This window comes from Caenorhabditis remanei, chromosome IV (genome assembly GCF_010183535.1).
Source record: "Caenorhabditis remanei strain PX506 chromosome IV, whole genome shotgun sequence".
NCBI classification, from domain to species: domain Eukaryota; kingdom Metazoa; phylum Nematoda; class Chromadorea; order Rhabditida; family Rhabditidae; genus Caenorhabditis; species Caenorhabditis remanei.
The window spans coordinates 20657755-20676342 of NC_071331.1; the positions used below are offsets into that span (position 1 = coordinate 20657755).

Consider the following 18588-nt stretch of genomic DNA (forward strand, 5'->3'; position numbering starts at 1 on the left):
TGGTTCGCAATCATTACGATTATTGCGTAGAGAAAATCAATAAGTGCGAAGAGGAGGGCGACGTGGGCTGTGGACTCTCAACACAGGGTTTTGTGTGCGCAGTGGCCACTGGTCCCTACACCTCCAAAATCCTGAGGAGCTTTGTGACGTCGATCTGTCAACAAGGCGTACTATCCGTGCACTGACGCATTAGCGGTGTCTCTGCGTCTCTCGTTTTTACTCAGTCTTTCGCGTATTACAGCATTTCATTTTTTTTTTGATTTTTCGCCTTTTTAATGAAATTTATCAAAACCCTGTGTTGAGAGGCCACAGCCCACGTCGCCCTCCTCTTCGCACTTATAGATTTTCTCTCCCGGAAAGCAATAATCGTAATGATTGCGAACCCAGTACCCCGGACTTTCCCATTAAGAAAACTACCTTTTTTTTCTCTGAAAAATGTGATTAAATCCATGGAAATTGATGAAATGTGAGTCTTTTGCAATGTGTGCTGGCGAAACTTTTTTTTCGAAATATTTAAAATTCGAAATATCTTTCGAAAGATTTTCCGAAAGATCTTTCGGAAATCTCACGAAAAAATTTCGAAAGAGAGAGTTGTCGCCAAGTTTCGAAATTCAAATTTCATGAATTTTTAGTTATTCTTCCCAACTAAAAACACTGAACTGACACGATAAGTAGCGGAAAACGCACAAATATTCCTTGAAACTTTTTGAGATAATCTACCTCATGGTAAGTTATGGTGACGTTTTATCAACCACTTCGTGCGGCAGAATGCCATAAATGCGATGAGGAAACGGCTCTGGAAAAGAAGAACTCTTAAAAAACTGATGCGAACAATTAGAACAATGAAATAGGTAGTGAAGCGTGAAAAAAAAAGAAAAGTGACTTTTCTCAGTTAAAAAATTTAGGGTTCGATGCAAGTAAAGGAACAGCGTGTCTTGCAACAAAAAAGAGCAGTTCTATCTCTCTAGACTCATGTACCATAGTTGTACGGAATGCCATTTTCCGAAAAACCGGAATCCGGAATCCGGAACCGGAATGAAAATTTTCATTTTCCGGAATCCGGAACCGGAACCGGAATGTCAAAAAAAAACCCGGAATTCCGGAATCCGGAATTTCCGGATTCCGGATTCCGGACAACTATGTCATGGACCCATGAATGTTTCAGGGACTCCATCCACCCGTCTGATATCAATTTGCCCGATGTTAACCGTTTTTTTTTGATTAATAGAGTCTTTTATGCTAAAAATACAATAAAGCACGTCTCCCTAAGTCTATAATGGTTGTTTTATTGGAATTGACAAATTGGGAATGAAATACAGACAATTAAAACGATTTAATGAACACTCATCCAAAAATTATCAAATTGCGTGAAAAATGTTGCCGTCCTTCCATCGATTCGCCGGATGTCGATCCCTCCGTTTATCTCATCAGTTCGATTTAGAAAACTGAAATTAAATGGAACATTTCAGAGGAATTTGAAATCTCTGTTCTCTATGTTGTGAATATAATCAAAATTATTATGAACTTACTTTTTCAATACTCGTTTGACTCCTCCATCCACTACTTCATGTGGTATATCATGCAATACGAGTGCTCTGAATTCTTCCAAATGTTTGCGACTGAGTTCCAAGCATTCCAGATTCTGATTTGTTTCCATTGCTATCCATTTCTTGAGAAACGAATTCCATTCTTCATTTGTGATTCGATCACTTCTCAGAATTACATGCTTACTATCTATCTCCAGTAGTCTCTCATATCCAATCCATTGCGAGTTGCCGATATATAATTCTTTCAGATGTTTTGGAATTTTCCCATCAAAATAATAGTTTTTATGTGTAACAATGAAAATAATTTATTGTTAATTGTAATATTATTTAAGAAATAAGCAAAGTTCTCTTCTACGTTGTTTTCTTTATCCCATTGGAATAGGCTGCATCTGTTCACTGATTTTACGTTAGTCTTCAAAAAATCAATAATCGAAATGTTTTGATCTGCGAATGCATCCAAAACCATGAATAAATTATTAATTGTCTGCTTCTTGAATATTTCCAATACATGCTTACACAACTGCTTCCATTCGTTCACTGGATCTTTCGAATACTTGAATATTCTGCGAGTAATACATCGACTATATTTACTCTGCTCAATCTTTCCATCCATTTGTTTGTCTGATGTCATGAGATAACTACATGCCACCAGATAATTAGTTCCATTAATAGATATTCCCAATGTTTTCTCTATATAAAGGCTGATAGCATATTTTGAATAGAAGGTCATATTTTTTGCTACTGTTTTTGTCCGTTTGGAAATCATTGAGAAGTTGATTCTGAAAGAGATGCTTTTTTAAAAACGACTATAAGTTTTCCCTTTTTTCACCATCTGAGATGATATTATCCCTGACTTACATTTCGATTGGATCCATTGCTTTGAGTACTTCTTCAATAGCAAGAAACGGTAGACGGAGTATTGGGAACTCATTATTTCTACGGTTGCTAATCATTTTTATTCTGAAAATCTTAAAGTTTCTACCAAGAGTCTGACTATGAACTTACATTGAGTGCATTCCCTTAGATACTTCTTCCATTGCTCGAAACGGTATACGGAGAATTGACAATTGTTTTAAAGGTTTCATTCTGCAGGAGCAATCAATAGACGAAGGGGAAAGAGGGACAATGAATGAGTAGGGATGAGTGGTGGCAGGAGGCGGAGGAATGTTCGAGAAGGTTCTGAGTGGCCAGGGGGTTTTGGGAAACTAAACAATAAGAACAGCTGATTTACTAATTACCTGAGGATATGTGGAATTATTAGGTGTTAATTCACGATCTTGAGCATTAAGCCTGGTCCATTGCCATACTTACACATGATGTACCATAATCTACTCAAACAAAGAAATAATATTGAAATGAGCACTAACAACTGTGTGAAACGTAAACCGTGACTGGAAGTGCCCTCTCAAACTCCGCCTGATGACCTGACGATAAGGATCGCTTTTCATTCTATGCATGAAGCATGTGTGAATGCATGTGTGAAGAGGACGCTGTCGGAATTGGTCGTATCTTGAACATTCACTCTCTTGTAAACTGGCTTGGCGAATCCCAATCATACTCTAAGTTTGACAAAGGACTACCGTCTCCCAACAAGTCCCGGCACGGCTTTTCCCGACAAGGTGATAATGCTGATTTGTATTTGTGCTGAATAAAAAATTCCTCTTTCCGGGTATCAACGCAGAAGCCATCTTATTCCTGTTATAGAAATGATAGGTGGTTATTGGCAGTTAATTAGTATGATTATGAGTTTATTGCAGATGAAAAACGTGAATTATTGCATTGTGATTAAAAAATTGGGAGCACTGATATGATAGATAGAAAAGATTCAATGAATACTCATAACGAAACGCTCCACCAACAACATTCGGTAAACGAAGAATGTTGCAGTTTTTCCATCGATTCGTCTGATATCGATCCCTTATCTTATCTCTGCCTTTCTATTTAGAAAACTGAAAATAAATGGAAAATTTCAGGGGAAATGCAATGGGAATATTGATATTTTCTGCTTCACAAAAGGTGTAATTTCTGTTTTCGATGTCTTGAATAGACTTGAAAACATTATAATCTCACATATTCAAGACTCGTTTGACTCCTTCATCCACTACTTCATGCGGTTGTCATGCAAAATACGAGTGCTGTGAATGTGAATACGTAATGTCACTGTGCCATATGTTTAGGCCCATTAACCCGGAACTCTATTTCTTCATCAATGTCAATTCGAAATGAATATATTACCGGAAAATAGCGCTCGAAATGGGGCGTCCCACTTTTTTCCGGTAATTTCGGAAAACTGTCAGTTTTTGTCGGAGAATAGTGAAACTTTCACAGAATCGGAAGACATAGCTGGGGACCCGATTCCCAAAGTCTCAAAAATATACGTTTATTTTCAACCGTTTTATGACAATCCGGGACGCGCGGGACGGGGACGCGGGACGTCCCAACTCGTCCCATTTCGAGCGCTACCGGAAAATGCATTTATCATGAAATATAGGTTATTGGTGATTCGGTTTAATCGACGATTTAGAGTCTAGAAAAACAACAACTTTATTCAGAAAAATAACTTTTGGTACACAAATAGAGGGGAACAGAGGTTGTATGTATTTTGAGAAATGGAAAGTGAAATCTTTGAAAAGGCACATGAAAAACTCTGATAAGAGAACCACTTTGAAAAGTAGTCAGTTCAGAAAAGACATACCAACAGACAAAATGACAACGAGATAGAAAACAGGGTTAGTGAATACACATCACGAAACTGTCTCCAAATCCAGAACGAAGCACCAAGAATGTGGCAGTCTTCCCGTCGATACGGTGAATGTCGATCCCTCCTTTTTTCTTTTGAGTTTGATTGTAGCGGCTGAAAACACATTAAAATGGAAGAGATATCTAACCTCTATTATTCATTCGTTCATTTAGGGGACGGATGTAGGAAATATGGCCTATTGAGTAAGGAAAAATAACATTATCCACTTAATTCCTTCAGATTTTTTGGAATTTTCCCATCGAAATAATAGTTTTTAATGTGTAGGCAAGAGGCTAACTTATTATTAATTGTAATATTATTAAGGAGATATGCGAAATTCTCATCTACGTTGATTTCTTCATCCAATTGGTATAGAAAGCATTCGTCCACTGATTTCACATTAGCTTTTAAAAAATCAATAATCGAAATGTTTTGATCTGCGAATGCATCCATGTGCATTGATAAAACATCGATAGTCTGCTTCTTGAATATATCCAATACATGTTTACACAACTGTTTCCATTCATCCACCGGATTCTTTGAATAATTATGTACCTCTCGTTCAATGTGACCATTATATTCATTTTCCTCAATCTTTCTATTAATTTTTTCGTCTGATGTCATTACATAAGTGCATGATATTTTCTCATTAGTTCCATACAGCCCAATGTTCAGCGTGAAATTTCCAACAGAAAGATGAATTGAATATTTCGAATAGAAGCTCATCAATTTTGCTACTGCTCTGGTCCGCTTGCTAATCATTGAGAAATTGATTCTAAAATAGATTATTGGTTAAGTTTTTCTTTTCTTTTCACAATTCGGAAAAGTTTCAGTGACTTACATTTCGTTTGGATGCATCGTTTTGAAGATTCCTTCGATGGCGAGAAGCGGGAGACCGAGGATTGGGAATTTAATATTTCTATGATTGCTAATCATTTTCATTCTGAAAGGGACTGTTTTGTTTCTTTCTTTTTAACCTGGTATCATAAAATATCAATCAACAGTAGAGTCTGACTATGAACTTACATTGAGTGAATTCCCTTAGATACTTCTTCCATTGCTCGAGACGGTAGACGGAGTATCGGCAATTGCTGTGGAGGTTTTATTCTATAAGAGCCATCGATAAACGAGAAAAATGAGAATGGAGGACAATGAATGAGTATGAATAAGGCAATGAGTGAAGGTGAGGAGGGAAGAATGTTCGATAAGGATGTGAGTGACCAAGCTTTTCTGGGAAACTAAACAATAAGAACAACTGGTCAACCTATAGTAGAGGCGTAATGACTACACTCTCTAACTACTGAGATACACAAATAGAGACAGGTGTTACTAACTGTTCATAGAATAATGTATGTGTGTCTGTGACTTTATTTTCATATCGAGGAAATTGTTTCATTCGCTTTGAAACCCGCTGAGAGCTCAAACATTCTTCAAAAAAAGTACGTCAAATAGAGACAGATGTTCTTGGTTTTGTCAAATCCCATATCAACCAGTAACCCAGGAAAATCACGTTATTGTCAATGGATTAGTACAATGCATTTCAGGAGTTTCATGATAGACAACGTAAAATGTTTTCCTGAAATCAATAAGCCAGGCCAGTACCTGGACCGCACTTTCGCCAAGCCTCCCATAAGTCTTGGCCTGCTTTTACGTAACACTTGTGGGAGATGAGCGCCTAGACTTGTGGGAGGCTCGTGCTAGACTTGGCGACACTTGCCGAGACAGATATTCTTTGTACTTATTAACTTTCCTATTGGTCATGTAATTCGACAGTGTAGCTAACACACATTCACACCCATTATGACCAATATTTGACATTTCCATTGCAATCTATCTTGAGAAGAATCTTCTCGAACGTCGACCAGTTGGGTAGACCAGTTGTTCTTATTGTTTAGTTTCCCAGAACCCTTGGTCGTTCACATCTTTCTCGAACATTCTTCCCTTCTTCCACCGCCTATTGCCCCTCAGTACTACTCACCAACCCTTCCCTCATCAGTTAGAAGACTTCATCCCCGACTCTTGTTGTTGTAGGGATCCAGAAAGCTAGTTGTTAAGACTTCATCGGAAAACACGGTAGAACTGCAGAGAGTGAATAATCAAGAGACGATTTCATCTTCCTTATATGCACAGAATGTAGAGCAGATCCTTATCGTCAGGTCATCAGGTTGATACTCAAGGTCGTGCTTTGTGTCGCGTTGTCGAATTAACACCTATAAATTCCACGCATCCTCACGTAATTAGTTAGACCAGTTGCTCCTATTGTTTAGTTTCCCAGAACCCCTTGGTCACCTAGATCCTTTTCGAAGGTTCTTCCTCCTCCTCATCACACATTGCCTGATTCCTCCTCATCCGTTGTCTTCTCTTTCTTCTAGTCGATCGATTGCTCCTCCAAAATGAAACCTCTAAAGCAATTGCCAATTCTCCGTCTACCATTTCGAGCAATGGAAGAAGTTTCTAAAGGAATGCACTCTATGTAAGTTCATAGTCAGAACCTACAGTTAATATAATCTTTATGATTTTCAGAATAAAAATGATTAGCGACCGTAGAAAAAAGACGTTCCCGATACTCCGTCTACCGTTTCTTGCCATCGAAGAAATCTTCAAAGTGATGGATCCAATCGAAATGTAAGTCACTAAAACTTTCTCAAAAGGTGAAAAAGGATATCTGTTTCAGAATCAACCTCTCAATGACGTCCAAACGAGCCAAAGCAGTAACAGAAAAGATGACCTTCTATTCGAAATATTCCGTTCAACTTTGTGTAGATAAAACAATGGGAATAACAATACTTGGCACTAATAATCTGGTGTCATGCCTTTATCTAATGACATCATACAAGCAAAAACTTGAAAAAACTGTGGAAGAAGAACGTGATGGGTTCATTTTCCGGAAGGTATTCAAGTATTCGAAGGATCCGGTGGATGAATGGAAACAGTTGTGCAAATATGTATTGGAAATATTCAATAAAGAGACAATCGATGTTTTAACAGTGTTTATAGATGTATTCGTAGATCAAAACGTTTCGATTATTGATTTTTTGAAGACTAATGTGAAATCAGTGAACGACTGCAATGTGTATCAGTGGGAAGATGAGAATGACGTAGATGAACACGCCGCAGATCTCCTAGCAAATATCACAGTTGCCAATGAGCTAAATTTTCATCTACACATCAAAAACGACAATTTTGATGGGAAAATTCCAAAAAATTTGAGGGAGTTATTCATTAAACATGCGGAATGGATTGAATATGAGAAACTGTTGGAAATAGATAGTGTCCAAGTGATTATTGGAACACATCAAATTTCAAACAAGGAGTGGAATTCGTTCTTTAAAAAATGGATTGCAATGGAAACTCATTTGTATCTGGAATTATTGGCATTTGATTTCAAGCCAATTGAAGAATTCAGAGCACTTGTATTATATGATATACCACATGAAGTGGTGGATGAAGGAGTCAAACGAACCCTGATAACGTGAGTTGATAAGGATTAAGTCTAACCTTTTTGTACGATATCATGAGCTCTTACAGTCTGAGAAAGTTTTAAGAAAGGCATAACAATCTAAATGTTCCTGGTGCTATTCCCATAAAATATTCAATATATTTTCAGTTATCGTGATGAAAAGACAGAGATAAACGGAGGAATCGACATCCGACGTATTGATGGGAAGACGGCAACATTCATCGCACACTCTAATAGTTTTTCGATGAGTGTTCAATGAGCTTTTTCTTTTTTTTAAATTAAAACTTGCTTCCATGTGCACTCCTATCTCTCACCTTGTTTTATTCTCATCTTTTTGTATCCCACCCTTTGCCCTACCCTCGCGGGCGCCAAAGACTTCCCCTCCCCCACCAGTATATGAGGCCAAGCGCAAGCTTATTCAAATTCAATTTCCGTATCCCTAACTTGTTTCCTTTTCCTGTTTTACTTTGCTATTCCCTTTTCCCTCAGCGCCACTTTCATCTGTACGCTTCTCTAATAGTATTATAAATCTTCAATAAACTTCAATTCTGCACACCCAGAAAGATCTGGTTAATTTCAATATGGTTAGAAAATAAATTTCAGAAGCTTATGAATTATGGAAAACGTAAAATGTTTTATTAAAATTGATATAATGGGAATGACAGATATTTAAAATACAGACATAGTCAATTAAAGCGATTTAATGATGAACACTCTTCATGAAAACATTATCTTGCACGAAGAATGTGGCAGTCCTTCCATCAACACGTTGGATGTCGACACCTCCGGTTATCCCTATTCTTTCATTACAATGACTTAAAAAACAATGGAACATTTCAGAGGAAGTTGCAATTTCTGTTCTCTACATTTTGAATAAAATTGAAAACATTATAAACTCACGTTTTCAATGACTACTTCGTCCACCGCTTCATGTGGTATATCGTACAATACGAGAGCTCTGAGTTCTCTGAAACTCTATAACCGAGTTCCAAGAATTTCAGATTCAAATGCGTCTCCACTGCTATGTCCGCAATACTCTGTCCGCAATATTAGTTACATCTCTCTCTATTTGTGTATCTCACGTAGTGTAGCCATTACGCATCTACTCAAGGTAGACCAGCTTTTCTCGTTGTTTAGTTTCCCAGAACCCCGTAGTCGATCAGAATCTTCTCGAACATTCCTCCGCCTCCTGCCATCACAAATTGCCTCATTCATACTCATTCGTTGTCCCATATTATCTTTCTTCTCGTTTATCGATAGCTCCTGTAGAATGAACCCTACAAAACCGTTCTCAATTCTCCGTCTACCGTTTCGAGCAATGGAAGAAGTATATAAGGGAATGGTTTCAATGTAAGCCCAGAGTCAAACTCTACAGCTGTTAGAAATTGTATGATTTTCAGAATAAAAATGATTAGGAATCATAGAAAAAAGACGTTCCCGATACTCCGTCTCCCGTTTCATGTCATCGAAGAAATCCTCAAAACGATGGATCCAATCGAAATGTAAGTCTCGTATAGTATCTTTCCAGATAGTGGAAGAATAGAATATCTTTCAGAATCAACTTCTCAATAATTAACAAACGGACCAGAGCAGTAGCGAAGGTGATAAACTTCTATTCGGAATACTCAATTAATTTTTTTGTTGAAAATTTCACGCTAAAAATTTGGCTTAATGGAACTGACAATCTATCATCATGCCAGTATATAATGACATCAGACACGCAAATGGATAAAAAGGTTGAGGAGAGGGAAACGAATGGCTACGTTAGACGGAAGGTATATAATTATTCAAAGGATCCAATAGAAGAATGAAAACAGTTGAGTACACATATATTGGAAACATTCAAGAAGCAGACAATCGACGTTTTATCCATGCAAATGGATACAGATAGAGACCACAATGTTTCACTTATTGAGTTTTTTCCTATTATGTTTTCAAATCTTAGTTTTCAATTTCAGAGTATCGCTGTCTTTTTGCTCCCGGAAAACTCACTCTGTAATAAAAACACAACAAAAGGCGCCATTCAATGGACGTCTCTGTGTGTCAGAATTCCACAGCAATTTGTCATTCTGTACATTTCGAAATCGCGATTGTGTGTTGAGTGTCTGCGATTGTTCGTTTTTTCCCAATACTGAGAGAAGTAATTATATTAAAATGATCGGACAGTACGTTCCAGTTGAAGTACACCGTTCGGATGGAAATCTTGTCTTATACTGGGGAACACAGCGGATGGATTGAAAGATATAACTGACTATGTGACCAATCTATTCAATAATGATGTGTCAGAGGTCTGTGTATCTGACGATTTATTCAAAATGATTGAATGGGTGAACAGTAGACAAAAGACACCATTGAAAAAAGTGGTTGCCTGGGTTGCTTGCCCAGCAGAAAATAAAATTATATACCTCGTGAGGGACTGCGATTGCTTAGATATCTGGCATGGGCAATGGGTGACAATCGATAACCTATTAACAATGGATGGAATTGATATTATTCTGAAATCATCCACTCTGACTAGTAGTGATGTGAATGTCTTTCTGAAGCACTGGCTGTCTGGAGGGTGTCCTCGATTGAAACTATTCCGCGCTAGAATTGATTCTGTAGATATCTTACAAGTACTTGATGGTCTCATGCATAACGCCGTTTTTGTGGAGGATCGTCGTAACTACACCAGGTAATACAAAGTTTGATATATCAGTAGTTTCTCATAATTTCCTATTTCAGCCCATTTGGATACAACAGAACTTTGTCATTTGGATATGACACCAAACGTGCGGATGGTGTGACAGCTACAGTATGCGAACAGGGGAATGGAACTTTGGCTATTGCTGTTTGGCCAGAGACCACTTATAATTATAATTAAACGTTTTTTTTTAAATTTTGTTCCCTCCGTTTTGTTTATCCAACTACCTATGTTCAACTACAGTGGCAGCCACTTAAACTTTTTTCAATGTCTACCGTCTTATAATTTGTTTAAACAAGAATTGATCACGAATTTCACCAAATTATTATTATTAATGAAGATGATATGTTAAATCCAGAAATGACGATAGTGGTTTTTTGGGTAGGTTGTCAAATGTCATCCATCTACAATTGCCGATGGTTTTGCAATCAATTTTTCTAAAACTCACATTTGGAACACTACCCAGACGAAAAGCGTTCTGGGAAGATCAGAAGAACACAAATGATTTGAACAATGAGCTATTCGTTCAAGGATGGGAAGATGAGATATGAGACTGCGGGAAGCAAACAGAATGTGAGTGACATGGGAAAACTACAGTAGTCCATCTGTCTTACCACGTCATTCACACTCTGCTCTCTCTCCTATTCATCCATTTTCTCCAATTCAATCTCACCACGACTTCCCTCCCAGAATGACGTCTTCCTTCTCTTTCTTTCGTTTGCTCTTTTGGATAATCTCCGTTTTCTTCCAAACAATCAAATCATTGCTCATCCCGAACATTCCGTTACCCCCACCTCACTTCCCTCTTCTCCATGTCCCATACCTTCCGTTAGGCAGAATTATCGATTTTATGGATCCTGATGCATTGTGAGTTTCTTCTTATTATAATTTCAAATCTTAGTTTTCAATTTCAGAGTATCACTGTCTTTTTGCTCCCGGAAAACTCACTCTGTAATAAAAACACAACGAAGAGCACCATTCGATGGACGTCTCTGTGTTTCAGGATACGACAACAATTTATCATTCCGTACACTTCAAAATCGCAATTGTGTGTTGAGTGTAAGTAGTAGCTACGCATTCGTTACAAGTATGGAAAGAGAAGAAATGGAATACGTGAGAATGAACAGGCTGTATGTTGGAGTGTACCGTTCGAATGGAAATCTTGTGCTACGCTGGTATGGTGATACAACGGATGGATTGAAAGAGACCACCGATTATGTGACCAATCTATTCAATATTGATGTATCAGAAGTCTGTGTATTTAAAGATGCAATCAAAATGATTGAATGGGTAAACAGAAGACTGAAAACACCATTGAAAAAAGTGGTTTACACGAACTGGGGTGGCATTCCATCGGAAAAAGAATTGATTTATCTTCTGAGGGATTGTACAACTTTATCTGAAATAAGCATTCACTCAGAGGCTCCACTCAATTTCCGCTTCTCCAAAAAGTTCCGTAGAATCGATTACTTAGATATCTGGTACGGACCATGGGTGACAATTGACAACCTATTGACAATGGATGGGATCGAAATTGCTCTGGAGAATTCTACCCTCACTAACACTGATTTGAATCTCTTTCTGAAGCACTGGCTGTCTGGAGGGTGTCCTCGATTGAAACTATTTTGGGCCACGACTGGTTCCATCAATATCTTTCAAGTGCTCGCTGGGTTACTGCATAACGCTGTTTTTGTAGAGGATCATCGTGAGTATGCCAGGTGAAAATTCAATGTGTTTTAATTATGACAATTTCTGAATTCCAGCCCCTTCGGACACAAATGGACTTTGTGGGATGGTTATGACATTCGACGTGCGGATGGTGTGACTGCTACTGTATGTTATCAGCAGACTGGAATCTTGGTTATTGCTGTTTGGCCAGACACAGCTTATAATTATAACTGAACGTTCTTCATTTTGTTCTTTCTGTTCCGTTTATCTAATTGTACTCAAAAGACCTCTACCTTTCTCAAGGGTAATCAAAAATTTTGTAATTTATATTTCATGAAAATTTTGCCTATTTCCTAATTAATATAATAATATTACAATTAAAAATAAGTTAAACTCTTTTCTACACATTAAGAACTATTACTTCGATGGGAAACTTCCAAAAAATCTGCAGCATTTATCTATCTGACTAGCGTCCCCCGCCTCCCGGCGGGCTCCGCAGTACTCGGCTGCGCCTCGTGTGCGGTGCTTAGCAAGTTTTAAATTCAAAAATTAGCTTGCTCGATTTGAAGAAAAATGGAGAAAAATGGAAGAACGACCAGCTTTTGAATTCAGAACAGACACAACCGACTGATCCTATTTTACATACTTGCAAAATATCGGCCCGGCCCGGCTCGGCCCGTCGGCCCGGTAGAGAAAGTTGCAATCTCAAGGAGTCAAAAAATGAGCACAATTTTTTCACATCATTTTTCGAAATTTTTTAAAATTTTCATCAAAAATAGTCAAAAATCCTATGTACACTTGAGTTTTATCGATATGTAAAACATAGTCGAAAATTCAACTTTTTTGCGAAAAAATCAAAAAAATTTCGAAAAAATTCAAATTTTCAAATTTTTGTACTGTGACCCGGGCCGACCGGGCCGGGCGGGTGAAAATTCTCAAATCGGCCCGGCCCGGCCCGGCCCGTCGCAAGTATGCTATTTTACCCGTATTCGATCAGAACATTCGAAATTTTTACAATATTTCCTTTCATATTCATTTAGAAAGTTCATTCAAAAAACAAAAAAACAAAAACGAATAAGAAGGTTTCGAACCCCCACCCCACCGATTCTCACCCCCGCCCTCTTCCACTACGCCACTTGTGCACAGAAAAACGTGGTCATGGAGAGAATAGAAAAGAGGGGAGCTCCTCGCAGCTGTACAATGACACATACAATGACAAAATGGTCAGTGTATTCGATAAAAATGTCAGTGGAGATTCAGGTTTCTCCACAGAATTGTCCGGTGTCAATATTTTTTTATCGGACTTTTTGGTTCCATTAGATCTCCAAAAGTTTAGATCGGTGTCAAAAATTCAGAGCGATTCAGTGAATCCAGTTCCCAGGACAGCGAATGGAAAAAATCCCCACATGACCGAAAAACCACGAAAATCACAAAATCCGGTTTTCTGAAAGCTTTATCAGCTAAAAGTATCTTGAATTTTACATGTATCGATAGAGATTTTTTTTCTACACATTTTCTTTTTTTCGGATCCTGAAAATTTTCAAAACTGAGCGAGTTACAGCCGGTCAAAGTTTTGCGCAGAAAAAGGGGGATCGATCGATAATTGCTCATTTTTTGACTGTTTTTTGAGTATAACTCGAATGCATCATTTCCAATTTGAAATCTGTTTTTTTCTCCATCTTTTCCATGTCAAGTTTCATAACTGTACCAAATTTCAAAGCTCTCGGTTCAATACAACTCGAGATATCGAGAGGAAAGTGAACAATTCGAGAAAAAAAGTTGTCCCCCATCTTTTATGGCCATAAATCATATTTTTCCAGATTTCCAGATAATTTTTACATGTCTCGATAGCCAGATGTTCAGAGATCTTAAGTCCAGAATATCCCCCCGAAATGTTCAAAACTGGCGCCGTACGAAGCAGGAAAAGGCAAAAATTGTGAATTTCTCAAGCCATTTTTTTGAGTGAAAAAAGTTGCTCTTACTTTTGTGCTCATAACTTTTCCGCGAATGCTCCAAACCCACCCCCTGGCGGTCGCCACCGGCGCCCCAAGTTTTTGTATCTCCATGAAAAAGAATTTTTTGAAAAAGTTGAGCACAAAGAGAGTTATTAAGAAAAATGAGTGCGGACGTTTTTGTCGACATTTCTGTCGACATTTTTTTACCACAAGCTCCGCCCACTCCAAATCGGCACGAAGAGGGGCCGATTTAAGAAGAGGGGCCGACTAGCGTCCCCCGCCTCCCGGCGGGCTCCGCTAGAAGGGGCTTCGCCCCTTGCGCAGTGCTCAGCAAGCTTTAAATTTTTGTTCTACGACCATTTTGAAGCAAGTTATAAGCATTTTTCTATTTTAAGTGACCCAAGCAAGCAGTAAGTGAAGAGCTTTCGAATGGTAGTAAAATGAATGTTCTACGACAATTTTGAGCCGAGTTAAAAAAAACAAAAAAATTAGACCAGACAGAAACTCGAACCAAAAACCGCCCCAGCAACGCACCACAACACTGCCACTGAGCCACACACTCGCTGGTGTGTAGCCACCCAAATGGCGTTTAAGTGGTGGGAAGAGGCACGCTTGCTCCGACTCGACCAGTCGTCTCCTTTCAAAAATGTTCTTCGAAGTTTGGGACTCTATAACTCGGGTCAAAATCAATATTTTTTAAATCTGTTTTTTTCTCCCCTTAGATCATTTTTCTGGCTAACACATATCAAAAAACCATATTAGCCGGACAGAAGACACTCCAGAGCTAAGCGATATAAGCGAAAAACACGTTTTCTCCACAGCTCAGTTCCCACTGAACAGTTTTGGCTGAAACTTTGTATTCCATTAGATAATTCCGATTTGACCAACATATCAAAAAATCAGAACAACTTTAGTACAAAAAATTTTCAGGACAGCCAAAACAGTCCGGTGGAAGCCGACTTCAGCAAGGCGTTTTTTTTCGTTTTTCTGCAGACCACCGGCCGTACCGGGCGGGGGGTGGTTCAAAACAAGAATTTGACGTGAAAAAGTGATTTCTCGTCTAATTTTACATCTAGTTACCAATTTATATGAAAAAATATCGGGTAGAACTCGAGATAATCGAGGTGAAGCAAAAAAACCGAAAAATCAAAAAACCGAAAATTTTCTCAAAATTAAAAGTTGCCTCCATTCTATCGATTATAACTCGTTTAGAAGTATGGAATCTCGATTAGGGGGTTCTTAATAAAAAAATGGCCACAAAATTTGCTATCGATTAAAAAAAAGAAATCAAAATTTCATCGAGAATCGGAAAAGTTATTAATGGCGCAATTTGGGTATAAAATCTTGACATTTTTTTGTCGCTTTTTTCGCCTATTTCTGAGCATAACTCTGCTCTTTTCCACTCCAGAAATATGGAATTTGGCAAAAAGCAAGAAAAAGATATTAGCTAAGCAGCTAAAAAAAAATTATCGGAAAATATGAAGTTTGAACAAAGCTACACCGGCAAAACTGAAAAACAAAATTATCTACACGCGCTTAAGCCCCGCCCACTTTTTTTGGCCCAGCCATACCTACTACCCATTGGGAAAGAAGGTCGTGGAAACTCGCAATGAATTGGATATGACAAACTGTTGCAAATAGATAGAAAAGGGTCCTGGGAAGTAATTGGATCTCGGTAGAGGAATGGAATTCATTCTTCAAAAAATGGATTGCAATGGAAACAAATTTGAATCTGGAATGCTTGCAACTCAGTCGCAAACATTTGGAGACATTCAGAGAACTCGTATTGCATGATATACCACATGAAGTGGTGGATGGAGGGGTCAAACGAGTAATGAAAACGTGAGTTCATAATTAGAGACCGCAACATTTTTTTCAAACTCAATTTTTCATTAAAATTTCCATCCTGGCCTGTTCTTCAGGTAAATGGAAGTACATTCCCAAATTTTTTTCTGATAATATTCACTCTCTCCGAAGTTACAGGACCTTTTAGTCAGCCATGGTTTCTACTGAATTTCTCTTGGGGAATTCTTTTGTTTTCCTGACCACGCAAAAAATATTTTCTGTTTTCACGTTCAATCCGTCGAATTTTTGTAAAATTTGGGAAAGTTCGAACCAGAAACCGTTTGATTAAAAACCCAGCGTCTTATCCACTGAACTAAATGAGTACAAATGTGACGCTGATAATAGGAAAATATATTTTTGACGTGATTTTTAAAAATTGAAGTAAATTATTTGAAGGATTTTCAGCTTATTTCGAGATAAAACATCAAATATCTAAAGTTCTACAATACGGATTTTTTAATTTCTAAGTGGATCCAGATCGAAATTTTGCGTAGATTCTGATTCCGTCGAAAAACGAAGCGAGTCTGACTTGCATTAACCTGAACTGTCGATAAAACTACTTTTCTTTTTGAGCCTGTTGTCTTCCGACACCGAAAAAAACCACATTTTACGAATCAACGGCTTTCAAAATTTTGGCCCCAGGTACCTGAAGAGATGTCTAAGAAGAATATGTCAGAAAATAGATCGGTTATCACTGTAAATTTTTGAAGTGATGCCTCGAAGTTCAGCTGGCTCCCAAAAAAATTCGACAACACGAAAATTTAATTTTCTTTCAAAACCTATTAGAGTATGTCAAGAACTACTAGAAACAGTAAAAAAACAATGCGAGTCTGACCTAGAACAACCTAAACGTGACATTTTACTGAAAAAAGCAAAATGTTTTTTTCAGTTTTCTGAGAAAACTAAACATTTGGGTGAAACGAAAGTGTGTTCATCGGATTCTACGTACTCGATTACATAGGGGTCAAAAGTTTTCATTCTGTTTTAGCGTTCTGGGCTCTCAGGGCAGACCGCCAAACATTTCAATACCCTCCTCATGACGCCCCAAGAGAAGAAAATGAAAAACTCCGCCCACGTTCATTGCGGTCCCTATTCATAATGTTTTCAATTCGCCACCAGACATTTCGCCACCAGACGTTTCGCCACCAAAAAATGGAGAATTTCCTAAGCTTTATAGGGAAAAACACTTACCACTAGTACGTTTGATTAGGCTAATTAAAATGATGTATTTTTTCCCTATAAAGCTTTGGGAATTCTCCATTTTTTGGTGGCGAAATGTCTGGTGGCGAAATGTCCCGGAGCCTTCAATTCTATTCACTCATCTCGAAAACAGAATTTATAACTTTCTTTGATATGTTCCTTTTGTTTTCAGTTTTCTGAATACAAGCACAGAGGTAAGTGGAGGCATCGACATCCGACGTGTTGATGGAAAGACGGCAACATTCTTCGTACAAGATAATATTTTTGTGATGAGTGTTCATTAGACTATGTCTGTATTCTTAATACCTGTCATTCACAATATATCAATTTTAATAAAACAATTTCTGTTTTCTACAATCCTCCTGAAATTCGTTTTCCAACCACATTATTTAATCAGATCTTTCTGTGTGTGCAGAAGTAATGTTTATGTGTATTTAGCACTACCCTTCTGAGTGAAACTAACAACACGTTTGGAATCTTCTATTTTTCAGAATCCAATAAGCTAAATAATGGCCAACTTATGAGATTTTAAATGTCTGAGATATCCAAACAGGCAATGAAGCTGACAACCCTAGTGAATAGTCATTCCTACCGATTCAATCTAGACTCATGTACCCACGGAGAAGATGGCTGACGCAAAATGTTTTATTAGAATTGATAAACTGGAAATAACTGATATCAAACAACAGACAATGAAAAATGAAAAATTTAGATTTAATGAACACTCATCGCAAGAAATTCCATCTGAAATACGAAGAATGTTGCCGTCTTTCCATCAACACGTCGGATGTCGATCCCTCCGGTTATCTCTATGTGACTGTTTAGATAACTGAAAATAAATGAAACGTGTTAGAGGAATTTGTAATTTTTGTTCTCGAGGAACAGAATTGAAACAAATTCTCAACTTACCCATTGATGGTTCTTTTGACTTCCCCATCCACCACTTCATGTGGTATATCGTGTAATACGAGTGCTCTGAACTCTTCGATATCTCTATAATCGAATTGCAAGTATTCGAGATTTGAATGAGTCTCCACAGCTATCCATTTCTTGATGAACAAATTCCATTGTTCATTCGAGATTCGATTCTTTTCAATTATAACATTCTTACAGTCTATTTCCAGTAGTCTCTCATATCCAACCCATTGAGAATTTTCGATACGTAATTCCTTCAGATTTTTTGGAATTTTCCCGTCGAAATTGACGTTTTTAATGTCCAGATAAGAATATAACTCATTGTTGACTTTTAAATTGTTGAGAAGATATGCGGCGGGTTCATCTACATTATTCCTGTCTTCCGACTGAAACAGATTGCAATCGTTCACTGATTTCCAATTAGTCTTCAAAAAATCAATAATCGAAACGTTCTGATCTACTAATGCATCCAAAGTTATTGATAAAATATCGATTGTCTGTTTCTTGAATAATTCCATAACACATTTACAAAACTGTTGCCATTTCTCTATCAGGTTATCAGAGAATTTCCATAC

The 18588-nt window shown here is 37.8% G+C and overlaps 4 protein-coding genes across 4 annotated transcripts; 3 read left to right on the plus strand and 1 right to left on the minus strand.

Annotated features, from left to right (window-relative positions):
- Positions 1-1333: 1333 nt before the first annotated feature.
- GCK72_015414 (uncharacterized protein) lies at positions 1334-2632 on the minus strand (the record flags this gene model as incomplete). Its single annotated transcript, XM_053730852.1, has 4 exons — positions 1334-1445; positions 1530-1712; positions 2406-2507; positions 2553-2632. 4 exons carry the CDS (start codon positions 2630-2632, stop codon positions 1334-1336), a joined length of 477 nt encoding a protein of 158 aa, XP_053585624.1.
- A 4048-nt stretch (positions 2633-6680) lies between these two features.
- On the plus strand, positions 6681-8006 carry GCK72_015415 (uncharacterized protein; the record flags this gene model as incomplete). The annotated part of the gene is made up of 4 exons (XM_053730853.1): positions 6681-6760; positions 6811-6912; positions 6962-7759; positions 7895-8006. 4 exons carry the CDS (start codon positions 6681-6683, stop codon positions 8004-8006), a joined length of 1092 nt encoding a protein of 363 aa, XP_053585625.1.
- A 2056-nt stretch (positions 8007-10062) lies between these two features.
- On the plus strand, positions 10063-10610 carry GCK72_015416 (uncharacterized protein; the record flags this gene model as incomplete). The annotated part of the gene is made up of 2 exons (XM_053730854.1): positions 10063-10421; positions 10472-10610. The coding sequence occupies 2 exons, from the start codon at positions 10063-10065 to the stop codon at positions 10608-10610; spliced, it is 498 nt and encodes a 165-aa protein (XP_053585626.1).
- Positions 10611-11121: 511 nt separating this feature from the next.
- Positions 11122-12332, plus strand: GCK72_015417 (uncharacterized protein; the record flags this gene model as incomplete). The annotated part of the gene is made up of 3 exons (XM_003091929.2): positions 11122-11297; positions 11345-12148; positions 12194-12332. The coding sequence occupies 3 exons, from the start codon at positions 11122-11124 to the stop codon at positions 12330-12332; spliced, it is 1119 nt and encodes a 372-aa protein (XP_003091977.2).
- Positions 12333-18588: the final 6256 nt, after the last annotated feature.